General features: G+C 42.3%; 1 protein-coding gene across 1 annotated transcript in view; it reads left to right on the plus strand.

The window, feature by feature from the left end:
• LOC124613291 overlaps positions 1–17,631 on the plus strand; it is a 126,932-nt gene that overhangs the window by 87,883 nt on the left and 21,418 nt on the right. Inside the window, exons 2-3 of the mRNA XM_047141986.1 lie at positions 151–333; positions 1,068–1,241. Of these exons, the coding sequence (XP_046997942.1) occupies positions 151–333; positions 1,068–1,241 (357 nt within the window). The remainder of the gene's footprint in view (positions 1–150; positions 334–1,067; positions 1,242–17,631) is intronic.

Genomic DNA, 17,631 nt, shown 5'->3' on the forward strand with positions numbered 1-17,631 from the left:
ACAACAACATTTCTGTATATTTTAATGTTACTTAACAACTAGAGAACTTAGTTTAGTTATAAAATCATTTTACGAATGTTAATAAAATGATCACCTTGTCAGGGGCTGTCTTGTGCTTACCAATGAAAATATTCTCCTTTTATGTTTCAGAACAGACCAACAACACTACCAGTCTAATATGTCCCTCTGCAACCACCAATATACCTCTATTCAGTCTTCCATGCAAAAATGATGGTGACTGTAAAGCATTCAAACTACAATGCTGTGAGGTACAAGGTAAAAGACGATGTCTGAAGGGAATTCCTAGACCAAAGCCAGAGCCTATTCATAAACGTAAGTGGCTTTAAACCTCTTACTCACAAACATTTTAGGAAAAAAACTGTTGAACATTTTATGTAAGATGCTCATTGTCTTACGTTTTGTATTATTTACTTCAGTTGTTTTAGATTTTCATCATTCAAATATTAATATCACAGTCACCAAAAACGATTCTGCATGGTTCCAAATAGTTGTGTGTTAAAGTATGTTTCTTTGTTTTGTGTCCAGCATATGGAACATGGTGATGCAATTTCCATGACTGTAGTATTACTTGGAACCAAATGACAGCACCACTTGCACTTTTTGTTTTAGATTACCAAAATCAATCTTGACCACCAAGGCATTTTCTGGTGGCTATACATCTATTTTATTTATTGTTGCAGAAGTATATGGAGATACAAACATGCACTCCCACAATGATATAATGACTGGAAAATGGCCTTGGTCACAGAAACTGGTCACAGTAATCAAACCTAGAAGTAAAAAGGCAGCTGGTCGTATCATTTGATTGCAAATGTTTCTTTGTGTTTCTAATGCCAGTAAGGTTACCTATAGTACCAGTCACATTACCTTGTGTTTAGGTGTGCATAAATAAGAGACACAAAGTAGAAAAGAGTCACAGTTTTAACAAAGACTCATTTAATAATTTTCAATTGCATTTTATATTAATCCTTAACCCCCACAAACCGTATGATGCTCATGTACCAAACAAGAAACAGGATTCAAGATCTGAATGCATTGTTTTTCAGCTTTTCGTAATGGTGTGCCACGAAATTGCCCCAAAGAACAAATGGTTGAGCCTTTTCCAATTAAAAACTGTACCACTGATGAAGACTGCTGGCCCCGTATATGTTGCCCAGATGGGCAGGTCAATTACTGCCGTATTCCTTTACCTGAATGGAGCCAAGTTCCTCAACTATCAGGTAATAGCATAACAGTAAAAGCAATATAAATTAAGTGTATAGTGAATTTTTAATTTTCTCCAGTGAATTTTCCTTTTGATAAATGATGAAGTAATGAGACTCAACATATGTAAATGCTTATGGTATTATTTGATTGAAATGACAATTGAAATTTTGAAAAATTAAAGCTGTTTGAGATGCACACACAAGCTAAACTATTGCCTGACAACAGTGAGAAGATTAAAATATTATTAAAACTACTGAAACAATGTCTTAGAGACAGATTTAAGAGAAATGGCAATCATGCAAATTAGTCCATAAAGGTACTATAAAAATTAAACAAACTGCAATTGGAAATTACAGATCTGCAATAATAAATGGATTAATATAAGTTAAAATGAAAAATAATAATGCTACAAGGGCTATTCAGAAAACAGGATATAATTTTGTATTCTACATAGATGCCTCTTACATTAAGGCATGAGTTTTCCATGTTTTCATTATGGAATTTTGCCACCTGTGAGTTAGCCCATGTTCTGACACTCTCCTTTATCTCCTCATCACTTTCAAAAAACTGCGACCTGAGCCATTTTTATATCTTTGGAAACAGGTAAAAATCACTCAGTAACAAATAAGGGTTACATAGAACATGATCAAACTATTCCAAGTTGAAACTGTTAAGCAATGTTTATGTGTGTGCATCTAGCAGTATTCTGCACAAAAATAATGCCAGAATTCAGCATCTAACATCTTTCATTCTGGACTGCTCTTCTGAGATTGTTCAGCGTTTTGCAATAAATGTTAGAGTTTTCTGTAGTGGCGCTTCCCATAAAAGCTCCCAAAAAATTGTCATCACCGATTTTTGTGCAGAAAATGTTTGGCTACACTTTAGTAGAGGCCTGTGTGGCAAGCTTGTGTGACCACACTTCACTGACTGGTTTCTGACATACCAGTATGTAACCTATTTTTCATCCACTGTCATGATGTGATAGAAAAATTCATTTTCATCTGCTCTGTACCACATCAGAAATGTTAATGCAGCTCCCAACAGCTTCACTTTGTAGACATCAGCCAGAATCTTCGGGACCCCATATGCACAAAATTTGTGATAACCAAGCTTAAAAGTCACACAGTTCATACCATACTGTCCTTATAGAAAACTGGCTGATTATTCTGTAATCATGAACTGAATCATGCAATATCCAGTATTTGGGGCATTTGGATGTGACAGTAGTCTGATGTTGGACTGCACAGGAACGTGCAAGTGAGCATATTTGTCATCAATGCTCCTGTCAAACCTGTCTGACCGCCACAAGGGAAGGTCATCATATTGTACACCAAGCACATCAAAACCCCTTCCCATCTGCATGTGCAATGGACTCCAAACAACATTCTGTATCATTGCACACCATTAGTAGGAGAACAGCAGCAGGCAGTGACCATTTTCCGGCAGAACACTGTTCATTCACCTGTAGCACTGGTCTCTTTCAACTGCCTGCATGATGTCTGGGTACTCCCATTGCGAGTGAGTTCCCCAGACCAGAGCCCAATAGAACATGTGTGGGACCATCTTGGATGTCAATTCCATCCAAGTGCCAGTAACCAGGATACGAATGACGCCTGCCGCTTGGGTTCTGAGGCCATCCTTGGTTCCTTCCGGTGGCTGGCTGATTTGGTGAAGACAACCAGCATCGCACGCGGAGTGCAAGCTGAGCTTAATATCTGCAGCATAGTGCCCAGAGTCGATCGCGGTCCTCCAGTTTGGAGCCGTGTGGAGGGTCTAAACCAGAGGCTCAGACGACTCTGCGACTATAATGGTTGCAAATTCATCGACCTCCGTTATTGGGTGGAGAACTGTAGGGCCCCCCTAGACAGGTCAGGCGTGCACTACACACCGGAAGCAGCTACTAGGGTAGCAGAGTACGTGTGGCATGCACACGGGGGTTTTTTAGGTTAGAGGGACCCCCCCTTGGGCGAAACGATAAAATACCTGACGGCTTACCAGAGAGGACATTATCATCGTTGATAAAGAACGTCCGTCCTCAGAGACCAAAAACAGGAAAAGTTAACGTAATATTGGTAAACTGCAGGAGTATCCAGGGCAAGGTTCCTGAATTAGTATCTCTTATTGAAGGAAATAGTGCGCATATAGTATTAGGAACAGAAAGTTGGTTAAAACCGGAAGTGAACAGTAACGAAATCCTAGACACAGAATGGAATATATACCGCAAGGATAGGATAAACGCCAATGGTGTAGGAGTATTTATAGCAGTAAAGAATTCAATAATATCCAGTGAAGTTATTAGCGAATGCGAATGTGAAATAATCTGGGTTAAGTTAAGTATCAAAGGTGGGTCAGATATGATAGTCGGATGCTTCTATAGACCACCTGCATCAGCAACCGTAGTAGTTGAGCGCCTCAGAGAGAACCTGCAGAACGTCGTGAAGAAGTTTCGTGATCATACTATTGTAATAGGGGGAGACTTCAATCTACCAGGTATAGAATGGGATAGTCACACAATCAGAACTGGAGCCAGGGACAGAGACTCTTGTGACATTATCCTGACTGCCTTGTCCGAGAATTACTTCGAGCAGATAGTTAGAGAACCAACTCGTGAAGCTAACGTTTTAGACCTCATAGCAACAAATAGACCGGAACTTTTTGACTCCGTGAATGTAGAAGAGGGTATCAGTGATCATAAGTCAGTGGTTGCATCAATGACTACAAGTGTAATAAGAAATGCCAAGAAAGGAAGGAAAATATATTTGCTTAACAAGAGTGATAGGGCACAAATCGCAGAATATCTGAGTGACCACCATCAAACGTTCATTTCTGAGGAAGAGGATGTGGAACAAAAATGGAAAAAATTCAGAAACATCGTCCAGTACGCCTTAGATAAGTTCGTACCGACTAAGGTCCAAAGCGAGGGGAAAGATCCACCGTGGTATAACAATCATGTACGAAAGGTACTACGGAAACAAAGAAAGCTTCATCATAGGTTTAAGAGTAGTCGAATCATAGCTGATAAGGAAAAGCTGAACGAAGTGAAAAAGAGCGTAAAGAGAGCAATGAGAGAAGCATTCAACGAATTCGAACATAAAACATTGGCAAACAATCTAAACAAGAACCCTAAAAAGTTTTGGTCATATGTAAAATCGGTAAGCGGATCTAAATCCCCTATTCAGTCACTCGTTGACCACGATGGCACCGAAACAGAGGACGACCGAAGAAAGGCAGAAATACTGAATTCAGTGTTCCGAAACTGTTTCACTGCGGAAAATCGTAACACGGTCCCTGACTTCAGCCGTCGCACGGACGCCAAAATGGAAAATATTGAAATAAACGATATCGGAATTGAAAAACAACTGCTATCACTTAGTAGCGGAAAAGCATCCGGACCAGACGAGATACCCTTCAGATTCTACAGTGATTATGCTAAAGAACTTGCCCCCTTTCTATCAGCAATTTATCGTAGATCGCTGGAAGAACGTAAAGTACCTAGCGACTGGAAGAAAGCGCAGGTCGTTCCCATTTTCAAGAAGGGTCATAAATCAGATGCGAATAATTATAGGCCTATTTCGCTTACGTCAATCTGTTGTAGAATAATGGAACATGTTTTGTGTTCTCGTATTATGACGTTCTTAGATAATACAAATCTCCTTCATCATAACCAACATGGATTCCGCAAACAGAGATCATGTGAAACTCAGCTCGCCCTATTTGCCCAAGAAATTCACAGTGCCGTAGACACTGGCGAGCAGATTGATGCCATATTCCTGGACTTCAGGAAGGCATTTGATACGGTTCCGCACTTACGTTTAGTGAAAAAAATACGAGCTTATGGAATATCGGACCAGGTTTGTGATTGGATTCAGGATTTCCTAGAAGAAAGAACACAACATGTCATTCTTAACGGTTCAAAATCTGCAGATGTAGAGGTAATTTCGGGAGTACCGCAGGGAAGCGTGATAGGACCTTTATTGTTTACAATATACATAAATGACTTAGTTGACAACATCGGTAGCTCCGTGAGGCTATTTGCAGATGACACGGTTGTCTACAAGAAAGTAGCAACATCAGAAGACTCGTATGTACTCCAGGAGGACCTGCAGAGGATTAATGCATGGTGCGACAGCTGGCAGCTTTCCCTAAACGTAGATAAATGTAATATAATGCGCATACATAGGGGCAGAAATCTATTCCAGTACGATTATGCCATAGGTGGTAAATCATTGGAAGCGGTAACGACCGTAAAATACTTAGGAGTTACTATCCGGAGCGATCTGAAGTGGAATGATCACATAAAACAAATAGTGGGAAAAGCAGGCGCCAGGTTGAGATTCATAGGAAGAATTCTAAGAAAATGTGACTCATCGACGAAAGAAGTAGCTTACAAAACGTTTGTTCGTCCGATTCTTGAGTATTGCTCATCAGTATGGGACCCTTACCAGGTTGGATTAATAGAAGAGATAGACATGATCCAGCGAAAAGCAGCGCGATTCGTCATGGGGACATTTAGTCAGCGCGAGAGCGTTACGGAGATGCTGAACAAGCTCCAGTGGTGGACACTTCAAGAAAGGCGTTACGCAATACGGAGAGGTTTATTATCGAAATTACGAGAGAGCACATTCCGGGAAGAGATGGGCAACATATTACTACCGCCCACATATATCTCGCGTAATGATCACAATGAAAAGATCCGAGAAATTAGAGCAAATACGGAGACTTACAAGCAGTCGTTCTTCCCACGCACAATTCGTGAATGGAACAGGGAAGGGGGGGTCCGGTAGTGGTACAATAAGTACCCTCCACCACACACCGTAAGGTGGCTCGCGGAGTATAGATGTAGATGTAGATGTAGATGTATAACAGTTGTGGGAATGTTCACTCTGGAAGAGAATACAACACTCATAAGTTAGTTTCTTTCTAAATTTGACATATTTTATAATCACTGAAACAACTTTGCACATCATCTCAACCCGTGAGGTTTCATTTCATTCTGTCCTTCCTTTCTGGGTGCTTCACATTTTTATCAGGCAGTATATTTTTGAATGTTACTGTTATTTCCCAACTATGATTGATTTTTGTCATTTTTCCCATAAGGGATTAATGTACTGTGAGAATGTTGCCAGTAAGTCCCACTCTTTAAAGAGCTGTCTACAAGAAGTTCTGGAGTCAAATCACATATTATCCTTATTACACACTTCTCTGTAAGAAACATGCTTTTCTTCAGTGACAAATTGCCTTGGAGTATGATGCCATAAGACACCATAAGACATTAGTGAAATACGTAGCAAAAATGAGCTTACTTTTAGACATTTTCATCTCTAAAATCTGATGTTATCTGTAACACAAAAGCTACAGAGTTTAAATCTTTAAGAATATTGTAATATGTGACTTCCAGTACTGGATTTTATTAATGTAAACACGTAAGACTCTACAATATTCTGTTTCACTTATTGATTTACTCTCATGCATTATTTCGAAAGGTGTGATCAAACTTTGTGCAGTGCTGAATTGCACGTATTGAGTTTTATCTAAATTCAGTGACAGCCTATTTGCAGAGAACCAGTTATTTATTTTAAAGAAAATATTATTTGCATTTTCAAGTGTTGAAGTTGCTCCCTTAGGCTTTATTCAAATACTTGGATCATTAGCAAAGGGAACCATTTGTGCTTCTCAAAAGTACAATGTACAATGATATAATAGTCATGAAAGGTTCCACAACTTTGTTAAAATTTGAAATTTACAGTTTATTTCTCCAGCTGAATTACACATTTATTTTCATTACATCATACATTCTGAAGATGCTGTTTCATTGCATACACTCCTTTAGTTTCTTAACGCAACCTTCCGCACCCTTTTAGTTAGACAGGATGAAAAGCAGTTATCCAAGATCTCTAGTGTTTTAATATTGGAGATTCTGTAGTAAGGTACTGCTAACTGAACAGTCAAATGCTTTAGACAAGTCAGAGAAAATTCAGCTGGCAATATTTTGTCATTTGAATTTTGTATAATTTTATTTATGAATTAAAAAATAGCACGTCCAGTAGAAAGGCCCTTTTGAAATTCAAATTGAGATTAAGTATCTTATTTTGAATGTGGTGTATTATCATTCATACATACATAATTTTTCCCAGTATCTTTAACAAGAAGGTAAGTAGTGATACTGGTCAGAAGTATCTGTCTTACTATTTTTCTCAGTAAACAATCTAACAATAGCATATTTCAGTGTGCCAGGCAACATCCCCTGTGATAGTGACATGTTGAGTACATTGTACATATGTTAAGAACATGATTTTAGGCCCTTACACGAGATATGGTGAATTATTCTTTTGGTTTTATTGGGTGAATTTTCGTTTTGATATATGGTGACTCAATTAGACTCAACATACAATTTTTATGACAATATTTGGTGAAAGTGAAATTTTCAGATTCACACACAAGCTACATTTCCTGACAGCAATGGGAAGGTTCAAAAATTATTAAAACTATTGAAACAATGTCTTGGGAACAAATTTAAAGTGAATGGTGACCGCACATCATGGTCCGTAAAAGCAATATGAAAAACTGAACACATTGCAGTTGTAAATTACAGATTTGCAATAATAATGGAGTTAATAATTTAAAATACAAAACAATAATATTATATTATGTCATGCTTCATAGTCCAGTAATTAGCTCTAGGTAAGTAGATAGATATATGTAAATTTTTAAAGTAAACGAGACTGAGTATCAGTGAAATTCATTTTTAATCTCTTCAGGGATATTGGCACAATTGTGATCATTAACCTAGTGCTGAATATATTGAAGAAAATGAGGTCCTGTAATGGGCAGTGGTTACATTTGTAGCCATTGTGTTCCTGTAAGTTGGCTACCTTGTCCGTAGTTCATTACCTTCGACTGTTATGGGGAGAGATGTTTTTATACCTGTAGATAGTCAGTGGCAGCCTGTTGTTCAGTACGTGCATCATAATTTACACTTTTCTGCAAGAGAATTTTTCGTCTACAATTTTTTATTGTGTGCTTTGAACATTTATTATCATAATGTTACTGTTGAAACAGTGATATCTGGGAACTATTTTGTATAAATTGACTGTTTACAAACATACACATTTGTGGACACAGTGCAATAGGTAACATAACCTGAAATACAACATAACCACCAGTGTCTCAATTATAAAATACCGTTTTTGTCATTTTGTTACTTTCATTTATGTTACAGTTTCTCTTACAACATTATTAAAAATGAATCAAAGGAAAGCATTGAGCCCAGAGGAAATTTTACTCATTTTAGATTCTGTTGATGATGCCAATTGTTCTGATTTGGACATAATTACAATTGATGAAGACAGTGATATTCCTGATGATGATTCTGATGATGATAGTGTTGTTGGTGATGACATTGTTGCTAGTGGTGATTTAGCTGTTGATAGTGCAATTCATTCAATAACAGTGCAGACCAATAGTGCAACTACAAGTCCCACAGTTTCGAATTCTCCAACATCTTCCTGTATTATATGGTATCCAAACAAGGACAATGACTCCATTGGTAACATTCCTGCATTCTGTGGTGTTTACAAAAGTAATGGTGATCCTTCAGTACAAAGACACCATATTTTTGCTACTGCAACATGTTCACTCCCGAAGCACTGGACGTGATAGTTAGAGAGACAACATGGTATGCTTTTTCAAATGGTGAATGCAATTTCTCTTTCTCAGTAAGTGAAATTCATTGCTCCTTAGTGATTAATTTGATTATGACATATACAAAATACCCAAACTAGCATATGTACTGGTCAAGTAACCCAGCTTTGAGAATGGATCTTATTGCTGACATTATGTCACTAAAGAGATTTGAGAAAATAAAAATGTATTTACATTTTGTAGACAGTGATGAAATCCCTGAAAACAACATTGAAATGTTTGTGAAGGTGAAACCCATTTTGGACGTACTGAAAGATACATTTTCAGGGACAGTAACTCCTACTGAATATCACTCAATAGATGAAATGATTATCCCTTTCAAGGGTAGAAGCAGGGTAAAACAGTATATAAAGTCTAAACTCAAAAAGTGTGGATTCAAAGCAAGGGTACGCTCTGGCTCAGATGGATATGTGACATTTTGTAAGATGTACCAAGGGAAAAGGCAGGAACAGAATAACACACTGAGCCCTAACTTTAGTCCTATTGGGGACGCTGTTGTAAGATTGTGCCAGGGGCTGGAAGGAAAGAATCACAAGATTATTATTGACAATTTATTCACAACAATCCCATTGCATTTGTATCTGAAGCAAAAGAAAATTCATGTATTGGGAACTATAAGGTCGAACAGACTGAAGGATGCACAGAGTATATTGACCAACAGCAAAGCTCTAATGAAATCACATCAAGGTTCAATGTCTATTGTCACTTCAAATGACAATATTACAGTTGTGCAATGGGTGTATAGAAACATTGTCCGCATGGTTATCTACCTTTGCTGGAGGGACACCAACAGATACTGTCAAAAGATGGGACATGAAGAACCGTCTTACATAGATATAGAGAGACCATATGCTGTAGCACGCTACAACAAATTCGTGGGTGGAGTAGTCATGACTGACCGGATGGTTGCACGCTATCCTCACATAATGAAAAGCAAGAAGTTTTATTTGAGAATATTTTTCCACTTTTATAGTGTTGCACTAGTAAATGCATGGATTCTTTACAAAAGAGATTTCTGTTGTGGAATTCAAGGCATCAGTTGCTGCAACAGTTATAGAATTGGGAAGCCTGCAAAGGAAGTGTGGCAGACCATCAAACATCCCTGACCATGCTCACTTGAAGAAAAGGCAACACACTGGATGGTCTGCAGATATAAGAGTGGATGGAAAAGCCCATTACCCTGAAAAAAAAAAAAAGGAATTTAATAATCCCCCTAGGTGCAGAGATAAAAACTACAAAAGAAGAACAAGATAGTTCATATTGATCATGAAACTTAATATCTATGAACTCTTAAGTGCTCTGTTGAGCCTCCATCTTAACTTTACTTTAGTCAGATCTTTGTTATACTCCAATCTGTACAGACACGGTGTCAAGTGTAAATATATATGAGCCACGACATATATAGGAATTAAGTTTTCTATATCCTGATTACCGATCCCATTCCCATAGTGGTGACCCCACAGTTCGTTCGTGTGTCGCATTTTCTGTGCTGGTGTTTATGCAACAGGTTATGTGCACTATGCAATGACCACGTCAAACAATGCCTTGTTTGAAGATGTGGAAGCACAACTCTGCTCTCCAAGTTTCGTCATTTCTTCACCAATGGCGTTTCATCATTTACGCACAGTGATTCACATTCTCAACCAACTCCATGTGCTAACCTCATTAGTTTTCAATGGTCGACAACTATGCCGTTAGAGAGAACAATGGACTCAGGCTTCATGTCACTGGATTATGCCCATCTGACAGTGAAATGTGAACTGAACAATATTTCGAATTGTGTCTCTTCAAATCAAGTGTTTCAAGAACAGAGTGATCTCAATTAAAACACATGTTTAGCCATCCACCGGCATGCTATATCAGTTACTGCTGGGCCATGTGTAACACCGCCATTACTACAAACTGCGCCGTGTCCGTTCCATGCATGTGGTGTTCCTGTTGTGTCCAATTTACATGCACAATTCAGTATTTTCACAACATGGACCCATTACCTTGCCTCTGTGGTCCACCACATGCACTACAGGCATGTTATGCACCAGATAGTTTCCACGTGGTAGGCGTTCTCAACCTCCCCCCCCCCCCCCCCTCACTTGCGGGGGTCCCCGTTTCCAGTCGCTCAACCACCTGCTGCTCCCACAGCACTCCCTGTGTCTGCCACACCGGTATCTCGTCCTGTTCCGGAAGCGGGTTGTTTCCATCCAGCACTCATCACTCACGGGTCCAGTTTCTGGGCCCCCCTCATGTGCCGTCCATCAGCCTGTTTCCACGGTACCGTCCATGCCTGCCATGCCGTGTTTTCATGACACACAGTCAACTATGCAGCTGCTGCTACTACAGATTCGCTCACCTGGTTTAAATCCAGGCCTACCACGCTGGCCTCTGACTTAACCTCAGTTCAGCTGCTACCCCAGGAGACACCAAAGCTGCTGTGGTCACGCCCTGCTGGCCACCTGCCAAAGCTTAGGAGGACAACCCGGCATCGTGGTTCGCGCTCATTGAGCATCTGTTCGAGTTACATCATGTGTCTGACGACAACTCAAAGTTTCTCTGCTTCGTCACACACCTCCATGACCACTCAGATTTGATTTGTAATCTGCTCCTTTCGCTGCTGCCTGCACCAAAATACGAGTTTGCAAAGAAGCCTATAATGGAACGACTTGCCTGCTCGTCATAAGAGCTAATAATCAAGATTCTCTATGAGGAGCACCTGGGGGAACACACCCCCTCACAACTCTGGTGCCACCTTCGATTACTCATGAACGAGCATACCATGTCTGATGCCACACTATGGGCTGTGTGGTTTGCCAAACTACCTACTGACCTACAGATCCATCTATTACCACACTCGTTCAAGTCCATCAGCTCCCGCCTATGTATCGCAGACCAGTTGTATTCGCTGCTGCAGCAACATCAGCCAGTACATTCCACACCATTTGTCGGCACAGCTGCCCCCACATACCGACCTTCAGCCAGCAGAGGCAAGGTTTGCTCCGCCATCACCTCATCTACTTCTCCTGGCAGCATCGGCTCACTCTCTCCGCTGTCCGAGCACTCCAGGATCGCCCACACACCTTACGTACCGATCTATTTACTGGAACAAATCAACAAGGACAAGCTGCCCCCATTGTTGCAGTCTCCAACTCGTTCTCACCATGCTCACCCTTTCTGCTGGTACCACAAAGTGTTTGGCGACGACGCCAAGAAGTGCAGGGTGCCATGCCAACACCCAAACACCGACCGCAGGAACTAAGAGACGCCGAGTCCTGTGGGGAACCTAACAGGCATCCTCTTACATTACACTCCATTCACTTGACTGCCCGGCAGAGTGGTCGTCTCTATGTGACTGACATTGCATAAGGCCTAGCTTTTCTGGTCGACACTGGAACTGACGTGTCGATCATACCTACTTCGATGGTTCCACCCACTTCTTCACAGACGAAGTCACTTCTACGAGCTGTCAACGCATCAACGTTACCTACCTCAGGCTCAGTAAAGGTTGCTCCATCTCCTTCTCTACGTTTTCCATGGACATTCTATATTGCCGACATCGATGAACCGATCCTCGGTATGGATATTTTGTCACATTACGAACTATCTCCGAACATCGTACAGGGTTCAGTGATCCACCATCCTAGGAACACTCACATACTGTGCACCTGAACCTATGTCCAACGCTCTGTTTCACCGCAACATATGATATCACATGCAAGTGCTCCACCCTCACAGGCAACATTGTGACATTGTGACCTGCGATACGGACCTACTGTCAGAATACGACTCAGCGACGCAACTCCACCAGGACAACGAGAAGCTAAAACAACTCATCACATCCACTTACAGTGAGGTCATCATGGCTCATACCTTGCTTCTGCAACTACAGTCCATGGCGTCACCACCTAAAGAAAATTGCTCGGCCAAGCCTAGCTTGAAGTCTCACCAGGTTAGTCCACAAACTTTACTTGCGTGTGACATTCCAACCCCCCCATCCCACTCGCCTCATCCAGTGCTGTGTGTTTCAAACAGTGCTGCTAATGACAGTCGTGTGTGCGTTGCGACCATGCCCACCTCTCAGACAGCTATCGTGCATGTTGATAAACATTCTCCCTTTGTCACTCACCGGCCACATGACCGAGCAGCCATTGTGGCCCCACGTGCAAAGCCAGCACTGCTCTTGCCCGCGCTGGTTGTCCAGTGCAAGGTTAACAGCAGACAGTCGCCACCCATTCACCTTCGCTTGGCACTGCGTGCGCACCAATCCTACTCCACACAAGCACACGCCATGCTCCCATAAGAGACATGTGACTTTCGTGCTACCTTTCCCCACTCGTGCTAACGGCTATGCCTCATCACACCCTACTCGTCCGAAGACTCAGTGCCAGGACGTTAACCAATCTCATGTGCAGTTCTCAATTTCTTCCGTCATTGACGGAACAACATACAAGATAGTTACCACTGACAGCCCTCCTATTAGGCATAAGGTCCGACACCTCAACCCTATTAAGTTGTGTGCGGCCCAGCAACAGATTAATGAACTTTTGGCAGCAGGTGTTCTGCAACCTTCAGACAGCAACTGGTCTTCACCAATCCACCTCGTTCCCAAATACGACTGATCTTTTTGAATGTGCGGCGATTACTGATGCTTAAACGCTCATACCGTCATGGACAATTACCCAGTGCCGAACATCAATGACTTCACTCATATGTTATTGGGCGCCACAATTTTCAGTGTTACTGACTGTAAACCCACCTACCTCCAGATTCCCTCGGTGCTTGAAGACATTCCTAAGATGGCTATTATCACGCTGCTTGGTTTATTCCAATACCACTTCAAGTCGTTCGGCCCAAAGTATGCGGCGCAAATGTGGCAACGTTTCATTGACCCTATCTTGTGACAGTTCGAGTTTTAGTTTGCTTATCTGGAGGACATTCTCATTATCAGCAGCTCAGCATAGGAACATGAAAATCATCTGTCTATGGTCCTCCAGACCTCGAACTCCAATGGTGTCGAGGTCAACAAAGACAAGTTTCAGTTTCGCCAGGCGTCAGTCTCCTTTCTACGTTCCACCATCTCCACTGACAGAATACAGCCTCCCAAATCTCGTGTGCAGGCTATCACATCTCTGTCGCCCCCAGCTACTTACAAAGAGCTACGCCGTTTCCTCGGCACCATCAATTACTATCGTTGCTATCGGTCTTCTGCCGCCGCTGTTCAGGCACCCCTAATGGACGCGCTATCAGGCAAACAAACTTCCAGTATCAAACCACTCTCTTGGGCTGCTCTGATGCTAGAGGCCTTCAAGGTTCTGAAGACTTCTTTAGCTCACGCTGTGACATTCGCCCACCCCGACCTCTCGGCCGAGTTATTCATCACTACGGACGCCAGCAACATCACAGTGGGGGCAGTGTTGCAACAACGCAAGGGCAACACAGTTTCTCCCCTTCATTTCTTCTCCAAGAAACTATCTACAGCTCAGAGAAAATATTCTGCATTCAATAGAGAGCTCCTTGCTGTTTACAAGGCAATCAAACATTTTCTCCCCAACGTCGAGGGACGTTCGTTTTTCGTCCTCACCAATCACAAACCACTGGCAGAAGCGTTCTGCAACCCACCTGAAGACCCACCCCCTCGATGTTACCACCACTTTGACCTGGTTTCTCAATTCACAATCAAGGTGCAGATAACATTGCTGTGGATTTCTTCTCGCAGATCAGTGTTGTTTCCCACATTGTTGATCTTTCCGATCTGGTCTCCCTCCAAGCTTCTGACGAAGATTCTAAGGCTCTCCTACAAGGCCTACAAATATCACTTGTTTTCACAAAGGCCAATTTCCTGGCGTTTCCGATGAGGTGTGGTGTGATTCTTCGACCGGCACCCTATGACCTTTACTCCCACCCAGGCTGCGCCGACAGGTTTTCGATGCCCTGCATAACCTAGCCAACCTGGGCATTTGAGCCACCACACATCTCATGTCAGAAAGTTTTGTTTGTAAGAATATCAAATGGGACTGTTAAACCTGGGCACACAGCTGTGTCGCTTGCCAGTGCAACAAGATCAGCTGCCACACCACCCCGTCTCTGGGCAAGTTCGATGTTCCTGTAGGACGATTCCATCACATACGTATAGATCTGATTGGGCCTCTTCCTCCTTCGGAGGGCCATAGATATAGCTTATCAACTATCGACTGTTTGTCTCACTGGGTCAAGGTTGTCCCTCTCCCTAACATTACTGCCGAGACAGTATCCAAGGCTTTCATTGGCTCATGGATTGCTCATTTCAGGTGCTCGATCACTATCACCACCACTCTGTGCTTTCCTATCGAACAGCAACTATGTATTGTACCAAGTGGAAATAAAACACTGTGTACAGAATGCAGTGCAGTTAGTAATGATTCACTAGTATTGCCCATAATGTGAAAATCCTTCCACATTGATAACCCCAAGTCGTGAACACGTGATTTGCATTTGTGATAGTGATCACTCATATCTGCGTCAAGCTTACTAGAACTTCATCTCATTGAACATTCGCTGTACATAGGTGTGAGCACCATGGATGTGTGAAGTGAGATTGATTACTAACGTAATGAACAGAATGAAAGTTTTGATCAACATCAAATTAACAATGTATCTTGGGTATTGACAGTGATAACTTGCAACAATAATTACTCTACAGGTCCAACAATAGGAACACTACATCAGTGTTCAATGTATGCATCAATGTAGTGCCCTCACTGTATAGAAAATGTCACGCAACATACCTCACCTTGACCATGTCACCAATGCAGGCCACACAATGACAGCAATGGGCTTCGACACTCACATTGTCAACTGGTCTCCTTCCAACAGCAACTACCACTGGCACTGACCTCAATGGCATAATTTTACAAGCTGACTGTGGTGATTATCCTGCATTTCAAGTTTCCATGAACTCACCTCAGGTGGCATTCTGTATCAAGACAGAACAATAGCAATTGACAAACAGTTGTGGTGCCATGTTGCCATCTCAACCACAGTCACCTTCCAGCAGACAGCACAGCAACTATATACTACAACATGCAACATGCACACATGCTGTCAGCATGCCATGCGCTCTGCCATGTCCAACATTAAGCTCCAGCCGTTCTGCATGGATGAGTTGATGTTATTGTTTGCTACAGCGGAATGCTTTTTTGCACACATGCTGTCAGCATGCCATGTACTCTGCCATGTCCAACATTAAGCTCCAGCCGTTCTGCATGGAGTTGATGTTATTGTATGCTACAGTGGAACACTTTTTTGCACACTGAGACATTACGGATGACTCATAAAAATTCATCATTTTACTGTATCACTTAAGCAAGCACACCAATTAGCAAGTGACATCATCCCATCACCACTGCCCTCCAATAAACATGAGACAGCAAAACAAATGATTCTTAGATGACTTGTGCACCCTCCAGAACAACAACTACATTAAGTGCTGTATGAAGCACATCACAGTGACAGCACTCTGCCACAGCTGTGATGCTGCCCCTGGCACTCGACTGACACAAAGGTCAAAACAGTCACACATTGTGGACTGTCTGGCTTGCATAGTTGCCAACTGAAGTCTAGACTGCACTGATAGTCCACAAGCAGCAACCGAAGGAAGATGGACTCACACTGGCCAACAGAACATACACCTGCATGTGTCGGGACAACCGCCTCTCAGACAGACCACCCCATGACAACATGCCACCCCGCAGTGCCTGTTCACCACAACCCACTACAGCACAATGTCTGAACTGCCCCAGTACAGTTGACGTTCAGCCAAATTGGACAATTCTGACGCTGTGCACTGGTACCACTGAACTTTCAGTGATAAGACACAAAAATGCCAAACTTCGTGCCTGCACCCAAACACCAGTGGTGGCAGGAATAGACACACTTGCCCACCATGCTGCAAGTTTCCTTCCATCCATGGTGACCCCGACAGGTGAATGCATTTTTGTCACAGACTTTATAGACAATACCCACTTCCTGATTGACACAGGGTCTGAAGTCAGTATAGTCCTGCATCACCATGCCTCAGTGCAGTCTACCTCAGAACATCTGCAACTCCTGGCCACCAATGACATTCTCATATGGGTATGCGGCGCCACAAGCAGAACAGTGACTTTCAACAACAGTGCAGAACACATGTGGATTTTCTACAGAGCCGATGTGATGCAACCAGTTCTCAGGGTGGACTTCTTGTGACACTTCAAACTTTACCCTGACTTGCAGCAGTCTGCATTGTACCACCATGACATGCACACATCTAATACTATAATATCGGGATGTGCCACCAATGGTCCTATGCCTAATGCAACACCTAATGCAACAAACCTTGGCTGCACTGGACAAGTTCACTGTACACCACACACAGCTCCTGGATGCGTGCAAAGAAAACTACTAGTTGTGCCTCAGACCTACCAGAACCACGCTCACAGCCAACCTGAGCAGACAAGTCAACACTGGTATGTACTTCTGTGCTCTGCGCCGTCTGCCTCCTCAGCCCATGCCAGTGTCCCAACAACACTGTATTTGTGTGACATACAGAACATAATGGTTCATAGGATTATTGCTATACCAGGATCTGCGGCATGACACGAGGTGCATAGATTAGATCCTCAAAAACTCAATGCTTCAAAAGAAGCAGTCAATGTTGTATGGTGTGCTTCGACAACCTGACAGCCCATGGCCCTT

This window comes from Schistocerca americana, chromosome 4 (genome assembly GCF_021461395.2).
Source record: "Schistocerca americana isolate TAMUIC-IGC-003095 chromosome 4, iqSchAmer2.1, whole genome shotgun sequence".
Lineage (NCBI taxonomy): Eukaryota > Metazoa > Arthropoda > Insecta > Orthoptera > Acrididae > Schistocerca > Schistocerca americana.